This window comes from Megalops cyprinoides, chromosome 24 (assembly GCF_013368585.1).
Source record: "Megalops cyprinoides isolate fMegCyp1 chromosome 24, fMegCyp1.pri, whole genome shotgun sequence".
Classification (NCBI taxonomy): Eukaryota; Metazoa; Chordata; class Actinopteri; order Elopiformes; family Megalopidae; genus Megalops; species Megalops cyprinoides.
Genome location: NC_050606.1, coordinates 16,014,199 through 16,028,599, shown reverse-complemented (window position 1 = coordinate 16,028,599; position 14,401 = coordinate 16,014,199). Strand labels below are relative to the sequence as shown.

The following is a 14,401-nucleotide window of genomic DNA, read 5'->3' as shown; positions in this document are numbered from 1 at the left end:
GGCTCAGCTTTTCTCATACAAACAAATGTTCAGTTTCAGAGTGGAGCTGAAGTCAGTCAGTGGAAATAAGACATGGAAACAAGATGCTGTGTTAGCCCAGCTCATACTAATATGTGCTCCCACACACATTTGCGCTGTGGTCAACGCGTTCATTTAAAGCAAAAATGCTGGAGCTCTAAGTGGCTTATCTACAGTGAATAATGAAGCCATCACCAAAGGTGCAAACATTCTGTCTCCTGTGCCAAATATATTTTTGGGTCAATGTACTGTTTTTTTAGCAGCCTTTGTCAGCCACTGGTTCACACATGCCAAAATATTCAAGACCATAACACTTTAGAGAGGAAGCAGAGCTGTAACGCCAAACTTACAGATAACAGCAGAGATAAGGTGGTTGGGTAGAGAGGCTTCTCAAAATTATGAAGAAGATCAAAAGTGTAATGTCAAAACTTACTGACTGGTGTGATTTGTTATTTGAAAGGAGATCGCAAAGCAAGTCAACCTGTGGCATTAGGCCTTTATGGCACCACTCAGCTACGTGTGTGGGCCCTGTGGTAGGTGTTAAGGAAAACACCCATTACAAATTGGATTAATCTATGATCTAATGTGTTATTTTTGGTCCTGTGAAATGCATAAAGTGCTAAAGGTGGTCTTATCCCTGCCATCTCACCAGAACCAACAGAACTGCAGTGTATGTTTTGTTGACCTTTGCATGTCAAGTGTAAAGTCGATTTCACATGGAAATGGAATGCATAAAGTCACTGATAATAAATGTATTCAACAGTTCCCAGTATAATAAATAATTTTGTTATTAATTGTTGGTTAAAAACCATTTTATTCTGTGGCCCTTTGACAGTGACTTTGGCAAATACTGACTCCTGTTGTGTGTCAGGCTGGCTAACCCTGTGACACTATTTTGGAAAGGACTCTCTGAAAGACTGCCATCTGGTGGAAGTAATGGGAATCGCATTCATTTACCTTTTTTCAGCCCTTCAATTCTTGTTTGGGCCTGCAGAGGTTCCCCAAATGTCTGTTGGTACTAATAAACTAATAAATCCATCTCTGCGATGACTCTTTACCCTATACCCTTCTCCTAATACCTAGTACCTGATTATTCCAAGCCCTGAATCACTCTGGTATTGTATAGTGTTGCTTTTACAGACTATCGTTAAGTGCCATGAGTGTTTTATAACGCAAGGCTATGTTGTTCTTCATGCAATCTGTGATATAATGCAAGATTGCTTTTGTAGTTTTTTGACTCCATGCACACATTGGTAGAATATATCCTTTTAAAAACGACTTGTGTATATGTAAACTGTGTGGTTTCTGTAATAAAGCATTGTTTGGGAACAACATGACATGCTCTGTGTATTGATATCAAGATTTAAGTGTGACATTTCAAAAGCAGCAGAAACCCAATGCAAACCAAAACAGGAAAAATATGTGTATTTAATCAGGGGTATGAATAAATATCGAGGTACACTGTATGTATTTTTATTAGAAGGATAATTGTTATTATGTGTAAACTAAACTAGTTAACATTATATGCTTATATTTTAATACTGTGTTTCAGTTACTGTACTACTCAGTTACTGTGTTAATCACTGGCTGTCCTGTGCCAATGGTTTTTGTCTATTCAGTAATATGCATTGTGTATTTTTCCCTGATGGCCACATGGTAGTCACTCCACGAGGAGTTTCTGTCAAATAATCACAATAAAGGACATCACAACAACAGAAGCATCATAGTGTTAGATTATCTGCTTTTAACTTCTCGGCACTCAATGTCAGTGTTAGTTGTTTGTCATTTATGTGATGTATGTTAAAAAAAAATACAGCTTTCTGACTCAGATCTTTTACTGGAATTTAAAAATACCCTTCTGTTTAAACATTCACAGGGAAAGGTCTTTTGAAATGGCAGTAGTGCATTGATTTCACTCAATAAATCTTTATTGGAATATTGTTCACTAAGATTTAATTTGTCCTGGCACGTACAAATTAAGATAAAGTTGCTCATCTCTTTTCAGTGGGAGAGCTCTACTCCTCATTCTTCATGGAGCATTAAAGATGAAAGTTTTATCATGAACATTGGCTTGAATCGATTTTTTTCCACAGTTATGACTACAGCAGCCACAGACATCTTACTTAATACTGATTGTGAGTGTAGCTGGAACGCCACAAAAACTTTAAATGCAGAGATTTCTGTGACTAGAGTGGATGGCTTTTTTGGGGGGAAGGGCGGGGGGGGGGGGGTTCAAAGAAAGCACAAGTCAGACTGCAGTAAATAGAAAAACGTCACTTTTATTTGCCATCGATATATCTGAACTAGATTTGTACAGAAGACCATCTAGCAATGAGCCATAAAAAATAAAAATCACATTTCTAAAAACCGAGAAATTCAGGTGTGAGCTACATCTGCTGTCACACTGACCATCTCATGGCGTAACGATCGCAATCCCCTCTACAGCAAGTCGTCTCTGACACCCTCCTGATAAACGCTACCCTATTTCAGCTTTCTAAAGGCCGTGATAAGAGCGCCCCTAGAGCAAAGCTGCTGTATATGGATTTGCTTTCTAATGTGTGCAAAAAAAAAATCCATCTTAGTTCTACATAGCCCTTTTATTGTGTATATAGAACAATGTGGTGCCTCACAGCAAGATGGTATGCAGTTGTCAAGCGACCAAACAAGAGCTGAAGTTGCACCTGGTGTTACATAAGATGCACATACACGTCAACAGCTCCTCTCAAGTCTGCAGTGAACATGCTGACGCTTTACTACACGTTACTCTTTGGTCTGTGAAAGTAGTGCTGCACTCTGGAAGGCCCAGTTATCTGTAGTGAGGGAAAAGGGCGCAGGCTATCCGCTATCTGCACCAGTTTAGAGCAGGCACTGCGCAGATCCACAGATCTTTATATACAATGGACGTGGTATGCCTATTATTTGGTTCCACTGTCAGCCCATCCTAAATATATAAAAAACAGTTTGCCTGGGCAGCACTCTCTGAGCCAGCAGTCGTCATTCAGTTGGGGCGCTCAATACAGAGATACAAAGCTGACATTGCTCTTTAAGGGCAGACAGATTTAGCTCTGGAGTCAGAGAGGTCCTCAGACCCTGTGCTGTGAGATTCTTTAGTGTCTTGGGTTTTTTACCAAGACCGGTAGGCCATGGAGTTAATTAACAGCAGGCACAGGCTTGGCATAGCGTTCGGACCCATCGCCCGGCGGTGAAGGAGCACCGCTGGGGTGCCGGGTAAGGACAGCAGGCGAATAATGCATCACTTTATCACCAGCCTCAGGTGGCGAAATGTGCGTCTGAAATCGGAGTCTCGCAGAGGGAATCAAGTCGAGGGCTGGTGCACGCTGGCGCTTCTCAAGAGACCTTGCGAAGTACAGTACAGCGTCCCTGCGTTCTGGACATTGTCTGAAAGCTGCTATCGACTAGCGATGATAAGCAACATCTCTCAGTGGCAGGCAGTGTTCTGAAACACACACGTGTACATCTCCACAGAAACACAACGCCCTCCTACAAAAGGAAGGTAAAAGGAGCCAAAGCACAGAGGAAGATAGCAGACATCTCTATCACCAGGGCACCATAAATACACAGTGGAAATGTAACAGGCACGCAGATTGAACTGTGCTGAGGACTGCCTCACGCCGTGTTAGCCACCCTGTCCAATCACTGCACGAGCACCCCAACCAGCACAAAGCAGGTGAATGAATCTATTTACTGCCTTGCATTAATCCCCATTATTCAGGTCTGTTGTTATGACCACTTCACTTTTAGCCAGGGCTGCAAAACTAGGAAATTTTGAAATTTTACTGATGTTAACAGTCAGAAGAGCAGTTCAGTGTCGTTACTGTGGTAATGCTATAGAAAGTTTGAGGTGGATATATTGTCAAGGGATTATATAGGGGGCTACTTTCAGTGAGGAGAGGTGAAGCACAGCAGAGACAGTCCAGTCCAATACCTTGAAATGAAAAGTTTCTATCTTAAAAAGGTATTCATAGTTCTTTATTTATACATGTTCATATATATATATAAAAATAACATCTTAAAAATAAACAAAAAACCCTCCACCTTAAAGACATGGGGTAAAGTGAGATTGTCAATTTCAGCATCTGGGATGGACTTCCAGTTGTAGTAAGCTTATCAATTACACCATGATTGATTCCTAAGAAAATATACTGGCATACACACACACACAAATATATATATATATAATTTCTTTTTAAAACTGTTTTCTTTCATCGCCACCATTTTTACACTCTCATTCTGCCTACATGTTTATTATTGATTATTTTTAAATACTAAAAATGAAAAAAAAAATGTATTTAAAAAAATTCTGATATATGGTAATGACTGGGTGGAATGTGTTAAGCATATTCAGGACTGCTAAAAGGAAACCATGAGATGAATACACTTGTTTTGCCCTCTAAAGACGCATCGTGATTTTACAACAAAAGAGGAAAATTGCATCCAACCAGGAGACCAATTACCAAATTACAACCGCACACACAGGCAAGACAATAGGTTCAGGAGGCAGGAAGTTGGGTAGATTCTTTTTTTTTATATATAACCCTCCTGTGAGATTCTTGCATGTCCCCTTGTCACACGTGTTCGAACTGTGCTTTTCTCCACGCTTCATTCAGACAAAAAGAAGTAAAATAAGTACGATGGTCAAGGAGCAGGATTCAGGTTTGAGTGCAGTGCTGGATGGAATTAACCATCCTACAAAGTCCCGCGCTAAAAGGTCTATAACAGTTGAAATGTGCAGAGGAAATTTAGATGGTCCCAAGTCTATGTTAGCAATATTCCCTTCTGCCTTCGATTCCCCCCCACCCCCACCCCCATATCCTTGATAGAGGGCTCATTAGTGTCCCAAAAAGTGAATATATTTGCCCAACACCTCAAGTAACATTAGTAAAGTTAACATATTTCCAACTAACTCTAACACCACTAGTGCGGATTATGTTGCTAATACAGAGTGCTGCAGAACGCTCGAACTTAGTAGAAAGTGTGTGCCTCTTCTCCGTGTCCTGTAACACACTCATATTCGAGTCCTCTCACACTTTCCTCCAACTGCCATTGTGCGTCAAAGCAAGGGGGACACAAGCCCGTCCGAAACCGGCACGTGTATTCAGAATGTCGCAGTGACGTTCCCGCGACAGGGTCGCCTGACTGCAACACCTCAGCAACACACTAAGGAACGTGTCAGCTTGGACTTAGTGTCTAGATTCTAGTTACCAAGCAATCGGTGTGGGAAGAAACCCTTAGGCTGATGTGCAAATAATACTAGTAGAAAGAGACTGGTCTCTTCCTCTGCAAGGCACCTATTAAAATCACACATTACTGTAGTAATACTCTAGAAAAAAACACAGTAACATGTCATGTTCAGTCAAATACATGATAAAAAACACAGGGTACAAGTGCAAAATTGTGAGCGTCGAAAGCGGTAACATTCTTTGAAAGGCTCTGGTATCTCAGAACAGGCTACTTCGAAAACAACCGACCACGATTCCTATTGCTTTGCAGGGCAGAATATCTGAAGTTCCTTTAAAACTGCTGGCCAGGAAGGCCTCTTGTCTGACAAGGTGTGATACTGAACATAGGGGTTAGATTACAAAACGTGTCATAAATCGAACTGTACCTTTCTCGGAATACTATGGAATGTGGAGCGTGATGTAGTAAAACAATGCTGACTGCCCTCCATCACAGTGAATTCTGGCTTGTCTTTGCAGGGACGCCACATTTTGAGTGTGTCTCCCTCTATTGGCAAACATTGAAACACCACACAGTGGATTCAAGTACCTACTGAAAAGGAAAGGTGCTCTCTACCTCCACCTAATGGACAGCAGGTTCATTTCAGAGACCAGCAAAACTGCTGAGTGACAATCCTATTGCTGTGTTTCTCTCTGCAGGCTGTTTAAAAATAGCCTATCCCCTTACATGTTCCCCCCTCCCCCCCACCACACCCCAGCATACACGCTGACACAGTCCTGAAGTGGCCTCTTTGGTACTGCAGGTTACAGCCACAAGTAATCCCGATAACAACTGCATAGACGCTTGACTTATTGACCATCCACAACTGTAGCATAAAGAGGAATACATTTACACTGTAAGTGTCTATAAATGTGTCATTTTGCTTGCTCCTGTACATCACATATGAGTGGAAAGATATGAGGCACCAATACATTTGGTCTTGCAAATACATCTGGTTTGTGACTGTTCGAAAACTGTACTTTTTGTGGTCATACGGGAGAAACAGGACGAGCTGATATTCAGTGTAGCTCCTACTCTGCTAGGACAAATGGAAGGACTGGGAGGAAAATGGTGGAAGTTTGAGTCATTGAAACTGCACACCGCCATTCCTTCAGCTGCATCAGAACGAGTGGAATAGTGCTCAACACTCAGGGTTGGGGGGGGCTAGGGGGTACAGAAATGTGCGTTTTTATTTGATCCATCATGATATGGGATTCTGTCATCACGAGAGGTTTGCAGCTGTTGACAGAGGGAGTGGAGCATTGGGTGTCACTGACTACCTCAGAATCCACACTCCAGCAGTGGAGTGGCTAGGGTAGCCCCTCATGGGCTCCTCTCATGTGCCGAACAGGGTCGTGAAAGTGGTCACGGCGTGGTTGCTTGGGTCAGCCGTAGTGTATGTGGTTTTGACTCAGCTCTGCGAGGCCAACCTCGCGTGGTGAGACAGAGGGGCGGGGCTTTTCAAGCTCAACCTACCCTCACGGCTCCACCCCCTTGCCACAGCTGCACCCCTCCCCCACCACCCCCCTCTACATCTACCCCTCACACTCAGTTTATACTTCTGAAAACTATGTCTAAACCAATCAATCAATAAAACACTGATTATAACAATGATTGGAAGAGTCAAATGAATAAAAAAATAGTAATAAAAATAAAAGAAGAAATGAAACAATTAAAAATAGAATGAGTGGGAGGGGACCTTTCCCCGGAGGTCTGATCCCTATTGCCCTTCTCCGACTGGCTGGCTGAGTGACTGGCAGGTTGGCGTGGCCATTCAGGGAGGGGGGTAGGGGTGTGGCTTGGCTCACACTGGCATGTGCATCTCGGTGTACTCGTCTTGCCCCTCCTTCTCGTCAAACGTGGGCTCCGCCTCATCGGCATCCAGCTGTGACACGGGCAAAAATAGGGACAGCCAGTGTGAACAATAGCAGGTCATCAGCTGTGTTTTCAGTACATTACATTATTGTCATTTAGCAGACACCTTATCCAGATTGACTTACATTGGTTAAGTTTTATCCATTTATACAGCTGGATATTTACTGAGGAATTTTAGGGTTAAGTGCCTTGCCAAAGGGTTCAGCAGCAGACCCCCAGCTGGGAATCAAACCAGACCCCTTACGATTACAAGCCCTGTTCCTCACCACTGCTACACTGCAGTTTTCAGTACATTACCCCACTCCACTGATCTTAGGTGCCCGATGTAAAATAGTGAGATCCAGTATGTCATTAATGGCCAGGGCCCAAACCTGCATCCTCACTCCCTAGTTCCTTGATTCCAGCTGATCTCTGATCACTGTATACTGTCATGTTAATTTACTGATCTCTGGTAAGGGAGCAACGAAGTCCAAGCCCTGCCACCGATTAGCGTTTGCGTTTCAGCCAACTCACACATTGCATCTCGCGGGCGCTGAAGATGCGAGGCAGCAGGAACATCTTGACCGGGACGGTGAGGATGAGGACGAAGGGGAAGGCCAGCGAGGCCACCGTGGACATGACCGCCCACAGCACCGCCAGGCACACCATCTGGATCCCCGTAAACAGGTGCATGCGCAACGTGCGCACCTGCGGAGGCGCAGAGAGAGAGAGACACACCTGGTCACCCGGAGCAACTCACCCTCTGAAGCACACACCGTGGATAAACACAGTAAACCACACACACATGGCCAACATTACACAAGGTCAACACTGGAAAATACAGACATTTAACAGAGGAAATCAACCAGCAAGGCATACGCAACATCAGAGACCCAAACCCACGAAAACTAACAACTTGCTGCAGTGTCACATATTGTACCATGTAAGGTGCAGTCTACAGAAACTCCCAGCAGGCACTGGGCTTGCTGCGGCTACGCGCTGACCTTGCGCACGTAGGTGTGGTCCGGGTGGTACTTGGGCGGCATGAGCAGCAGCAGTATGCGTTCCGTCAGCTGGATCCCGTTGAGCGACATCACACCCATGTAGAGGAAGATCCCGAACAGCACGGCGATGGGGATCTGCCGCAGGAGGTCCCCGATCACGATGGACATGCCTGCAGAGAGGGATGGAGAGAAAATAGAGAGAGAGTGTAGAGAGGAGGAAAGGGAGGCAGGAGGGAGAGAAGAGGCCCAGGGCAGAGAGGACAGAGAGGGGCGGTGACAGTCAGGTCAGATGCGTCTTTTTCCAGATGGAAAAGTTTGAACAGCCACGCCTAGGCTCTTATTAAAATCTGAGCTCGCTGCTTTAGGCTTACCCACAAAGATGGCCACCAGCAGCCCAGTCACCCGCTGCTCCTTGACCTCTTGGATGCGGGGTTTGTCTCCGGGGGCGACGGCCTTGCTCATGACGGTCAGGGCATTGGCATGGGTGACGGAGCGCACGGTGGCAGCAGCCAGCCAGGGAAGGCCGAAGAGGGCCGAGATCCCACCCACGGTTACGATGATCATCAGGTCCAGGTGGAAGCCAGAGCCCTTCACCAGCATCCGCTCCTTCTTACTGACTATCAGCCTGGGAGAGAGCGGCAGTGCGGCATAGTGGTCAGGAGCAGGGCCCGTAACTGATAGGTCGCGGGTTTGATTCCCTGCCAGGGCACTGCTGCTGTACCCTTGGGCAAGGTACTTACCAAATGATTGCCTATATATCTATATATCAGCTGTATGTATCCAGGATAAAATGTAAAAACTGTAACCTATGTAAGTCGCCCTGGATAAGAGTGTCTGTTAAATGACTGTAATGTAATGAGGGAGGGAGGAGACAGGGAGGGAGGAAGGGGGCGGAGCATTACTGTGGGAACATCCTCCACTATGCAGTGCTATTTGTCCATCACAGCTGCACTCTGCACTGTGGGTAGTGTAGTCTCTGTCTCTACAAGATCTATTCAGCTGTTATGCGATCTGGACGTCAGAGAAGGAAGGTGGGGTGGGAGGCACGGACTGATGACTCACGAGGTGATCTGCGTCTCCATGAAGATAAGGATGAAGACCAGTATGGCAGGGAGGATGCTGGCCGCCATCATCCAAATAGGGAACTGGCCATCTGACCCCAGTGGGTTGATCACCCAGCCACGCTTCTCTGGGGTGGTCACCGAGAAGCCACTGGGCACGCTTAGTTTCTGTCAATGTGAGAGGGACAGAGGCAGAGCATTCAGCAAGAGACCACAAAGGCTCTCACGGAAGATGCCAACTGAAGTGATTGTGTTTCATCTGTGTAGGCATGTATTTTGTTAGAGTGTCTGACAGTGGATGGGTGTGACCTGTCTCACCTGTGTGAAGGTGTCCCGTATGCTGTAGTCCACCAGGACCATGATGAGAATGGCAATGGGGACCCCAAAATCTCCAATCACCCTGCGGAGCTAATACAAAGAGTGCAGAGCGGGGTCAGAGTTCACAGTGAGGGGCTACAGACTGGATTACATTTGTTACAACTATGTTACACTAAGACAGAGACAAAAATGTCCAAACTCACACTAACAGTGGCTCACGTTTACAAACCAAACACAGTTCTACCGACCTTTTGAGAAAAAGGTCACCAGCTTTCCCTGTCATTTATTTCTAGAGAGAAGACACTAGGGCTATCCAGGTGGAAACATAATTTCTGCTTGTTACTATGTTTTGGTGTGACAGACACTGACCCAAAATTAGGTCTGTAAATTTTCTGTGGAGTAATTCATATGCAGAGACCCTTGTATATAAAATGTCAGGATGTGTCCTGATCCAGCAGCAAAATTATGATGTCAGCCAGGACTCCCAGTACTCACCCTGCCAGGGAAGAAGGCGCTGTTCTTGAACTTGCGCAGGTAGAAGGCGATGAAGAAAGTTCCGGACATGAGGACCAGGGAGAGCAGGGCGGTGTTCGGCTCCCCCCGCACCTTAACAGGCCCCACGTTTGTGCCGTTGCCCGGTGACAGAACTCCTGTGGAGTTCTCCACTGTGCTGTTGTCCAGGGAACAGCGCTGGAGGGGGTGATCCTGGAAGATCTGGGAAAATACAAAATACAGACCCGGTGTCCCATCAAATGCATTAACTCTGGGCTCTCCATTCTTGTCTTCCTGGTATTATTCCATGAGTGTTTGTGTGCTCTAATAAGCACAACACATTATCCTGGTGAGCTAGTCTTCAAAACCCTGATCCTAGAGGTCCAGACTCAAGCACATTTTCTAGTTTTCTTAAAGCACTAATACTCTAAGAAGGCAACATGCAATTGTTTCAGTCAAAATAAGGATTACCTAAGGCTAGGCATAGAGCGGGTATAAAAAAAAAACACCTGGCAACATTTTAAAGGTTTGAGGTTTGGCTTCACTTTAGAGGTTCAACCAAATTCAAATCATCCACCCCCCCCCCCCCCAAGACCACTCCCTTCTCACCTTGACCAGCTTGGAGAAGGTCTCATAGATGAAGATGAGGGAGATGAGGAAGGCGAAGATCTCCTGGGTGAATCGGGAGACGAAGCGCACCAGGAAGCTGCCCTCGAACGCCACCATGATGACGACGATGAGGATGAGCCAGAAGCCGATCCAGACCCGGCCCGTCAGATACTCCATCCCGTTCGCTTTGCAGAACTACAGGAGGGCACACAGACGAGTGGAGAAACACACATGGACAGGCTCAGGCAGAGAAGCAGTCGACCTTCGCAAGTAAAGACTATGTAACAGAGGAGATCTTCCCTGCATCTCAGCACAGTATGTCTTTACTATTTTTTCATTCTGTGTCGTGTGTCGTATTTGTATTGTGTTTACATAAATGTTCCTCAGTGCGCTGTTGTTGCAGACCACCCACAATTTCATTGTACCCCCACCATGCAATGACAATAAAGTCTATTCTGATTCTGATTTCTGATTCTGATTAGAGAGTGGTGTTTATTAATGATTTAATACAGAATATTGTATTTCTGTAAACAACCCTGTGTTGTCAATCAGTGGCTGACTGACACCAATTTAGTACTGGTTGACAGACATATTGGTTGATTCAAATAAGCAGGTGATTGCAATTTCTTTCTGGGACAGGGGAATTGACTCACGGAAAAGAAGGCCTCCTCAAACACCAGCAGAGGCCCAGAGAAGCCCACCACCAGCAGGGGCTGGGCCCCCAGCAGACTGAAGATCACCCCCTGCATCGCCGTGGCTACGATCAGCTCCGAGACACCGATGAGGCCATCCGTCTTCTCACCTGCGAATAGAGAGGGAGAAAGTGTCAATCTCTCATCCTGCCCACTGGTTAGCATAAGAGTTAGAGTCAGGGTCAGGGTTAAGGCTAGTGTTAGGGTTACAAGCATCTGGCTCAGCATCTAGCTGTTAAAGGTAGAAGGTAGAGACCTCAGCACAGTGTTTTTTTTTGTTTTTTTACAGGAACAAGGCCAGCCTCCCCTTTGCCCTGACAACTTCCTCCTCTCCCTCACCCCTGACTCACCCAGCAGTCCCCCGAACGTGATGGCGGGGGAGAGGGCGGCGAAGTAGATGAAGATCACGGCGGCCATGCACTGGGCGTTCATGGCGTCCTTGAAGTCGCTGACGTACTGAGGGTAACGGCGGCGGGCGTCCCGGATGAGCCCCCCGAAGAGACGGCCCGTCCGTTTCAGGGGGTCGTCTCCGGGCTTGAAAGGGGTGAGGAGAGCTTCAGGGGCAGAGATAGACAGGGAGGGCAATGAGTAAAGACACACCGAGTCATTTACTTTAAAGTGATAATGTAACAGAAAATACCTAAATTGGAGCTTGAAGCTACTTTTAAGCTTAAATATTTGAAAATTAACCCCAGGGAAAGCTTCACTGGATGTTCTTAACACACACCAAGTATCCAACTAACTAAACACTATCTATGAGTTATATTTCTTCATGGAAACACCCCGAGTCGTTCAGCTGAAAATGAAATCTCGAGAGTACTGTTCATGTTGAACTACGGTTACCCAAGAACGTATATTGTAGAAAACTTGTAATACTCAGTCCAAAGGGTAATAGTCAGCCTTTGACATCTCTAAATAATCAGCTGTTCATGTCAGGGGTGTCTCTGTACCCTTCTCCTCGGGACTCTTGGGCTCCTTGGCCAGGAGTTTGACCTCCTGCTCCTCCCTCTTGCGGAGCATCTCCCTCTGGAAGCGCGCCACGGAGCGCAGCAGCTCCTCCCCGCCCACCTCGGACGGCGGCAGCACGATGCTGCAGTCCAGGAAGCTGTTGATGGCATTGAGCAGGTCCTGCCTGTCGTCCGCCAGGTAGGCCGCCTCGTGGAAGTGCTGTGCGGGACAGGCGGAGGTCAGGGGGCGAGCCCTAGCTTCACAAGGTCTAGTCATTCTGTTCTACCATATTCATTTACCCATTCTGCGCATAGCCCTGAAGAAACTAAGTACTAAGTACTAACTACGTACTAAGAACAGTGTACAAGTAAATGAATGAATGAATCTGTAGGCCTCAAAACATGCAATCGTGAGTCAACCCTTTTCCTACGTTTGCAAACAAAACAATGTTATTCTGTGAGAGACAGAAAGTTTTAATTGTCTCCAGTTCTGTACTGTCTCCAACACGGTACGCCCCCATGTCCCATGATTCCCTCGTCTCACCTTGTCGGACATCAGGGTGGAGATGGAGCGGCCGATCTGGTGGTAGTCCATGTTGGTGCTGGGGGGCCCCAGCAGGACGAAGAGGAAGCGGACCGGCACCGGCACCTCCAGAACCGACTCCAGCAGCACCGCCTCCTGCAGCCGCACAAATGCCATGGTGGGCTGATCCAGGAAGTCCACGCTGCCTGCAGGGGGCGATAATGTGCGTCAAAACACAACTCTCCTAAATGCACTCAGAACATCCCTCAGTATCTGTAGTCTAAAGGCTGCAATTTGGAAGCTTGGGTATGTGTTAAAATGGCCCAAAGTGTAGGTATGAGCACAGGGCTGTAGAGGTCAACTAGTTCAAGAGACAATTTTTCATTAGTGCCAGCAACAGCAATATCAATTTTTCATACAATTAAATTTTTTTAAATCATTTTTTATGTTTAAATTTTGACACACATTTTAAAAAATAAATAATAAAATGCATTTAAAATTATTCTTTAACAGAATTCTATTTATAATTTATTTATTTTTATAGAACATTTTCATTGTTATATTCGTGCAAACGCACCCACGAGGACGACCGTGGCCTCTGCATTTTCGGGTATCTTCTCCAGCAGCTTCAGCTCGTGCTTGGATTTAGACCTGTGCATGCCTAGCACAGGGGGAGCCTCCTTCTGCAGGGACACAGCAGAGACACAGCCTCAGCCACGGTGCAGGGTGAATGGCAGTGGTCTAGCCCTCGCCCCAGCTAATGCATTTCATTTTTACAACATTCTGAGCCGTCAATGCACTCACTGTACATATAATAATATTGATCAAAAGTGAGGTTATAATAAAGGGTTATAAAAAGGGTTATAATAATTGTATTATAATAAATAACTGCCATACTTGCTCTTTGCCTGTGATGAATATGTGGTCTATTTAATAACACCCAGGGATATGACACTGCTGGACTCGGGCTGTCTCCAAGTCTAGCGTTACAGCTGCCTAAACTTCAGACATTTTTTTCTGTATAATGTGCACATGTCCAAAGTCCAGTGGAAGCCCAATCCTTTGCCCACGCATGTGAGTGTAAGTGTCTCTCACAGGGCACCGCGCCGTACCTCGTTCTTCTCCACGTCGATGCGGGTGTCGGTCTCGGAGCCGGGCGCCCCGCTGCCCATGAGCGGGTCCGTCACAGAGGGCTCGGGCTGGGCGATGTGGTTGGTGCTGTGGTGGTGAACCATGAGCGAGCCCAGGCTGGCGGCGGAGATGTTCCTGGGGAAGCTGCTGTGCTCCTTCTCATCGCTCGGATGACTGGAAGAGGGAGGGAGGGAGAAACAGAGGGAATAAGGGATGAATCAGGGAGAAGAGCAACAAGGGGAGAACAGTGACATAAGGGGCCCGAATCTGTCTTCCTCATATTTACATGTATTCAGCTGTATAAATGGATAACGTGTAAAAACTGTAGCCCACGTTGCAAAATGATACTGAAGTGTAGTGTAATCACGGGACCATGGCTGTAAGATAGCGTGCCGGTTGTGACGGAGTGCCATCACTACGGTTGAGTATGCGCTCTGACTGCCATACCAACGAGCCAGGCTCTTTGGCGCCGCGGTCAAAGTCGCATGGTTTGTACCCCGTAGACTCGGGTTCG

The 14,401-nt window shown here is 46.2% G+C and overlaps 1 protein-coding gene across 1 annotated transcript in view; it reads right to left on the bottom strand.

Annotated features, from left to right (window-relative positions):
- Window positions 1-6,950: 6,950 nt before the first annotated feature.
- slc4a2a (solute carrier family 4 member 2a) overlaps window positions 6,951-14,401 on the bottom strand; it is an 84,097-nt gene continuing 76,646 nt past the window's right edge. Inside the window, exons 11-24 of the mRNA XM_036518662.1 lie at window positions 13,869-14,061; window positions 13,334-13,439; window positions 12,778-12,962; window positions 12,237-12,453; window positions 11,637-11,840; window positions 11,248-11,396; window positions 10,595-10,789; window positions 9,989-10,207; window positions 9,494-9,583; window positions 9,177-9,343; window positions 8,486-8,739; window positions 8,115-8,284; window positions 7,645-7,818; window positions 6,951-7,141 (exon numbers count right to left, since the gene is read on the bottom strand). Of these exons, the coding sequence (XP_036374555.1) occupies window positions 7,061-7,141; window positions 7,645-7,818; window positions 8,115-8,284; window positions 8,486-8,739; window positions 9,177-9,343; window positions 9,494-9,583; window positions 9,989-10,207; window positions 10,595-10,789; window positions 11,248-11,396; window positions 11,637-11,840; window positions 12,237-12,453; window positions 12,778-12,962; window positions 13,334-13,439; window positions 13,869-14,061 (2,404 nt within the window). The 3' untranslated portion in view covers window positions 6,951-7,060. The remainder of the gene's footprint in view (window positions 7,142-7,644; window positions 7,819-8,114; window positions 8,285-8,485; window positions 8,740-9,176; window positions 9,344-9,493; window positions 9,584-9,988; window positions 10,208-10,594; window positions 10,790-11,247; window positions 11,397-11,636; window positions 11,841-12,236; window positions 12,454-12,777; window positions 12,963-13,333; window positions 13,440-13,868; window positions 14,062-14,401) is intronic.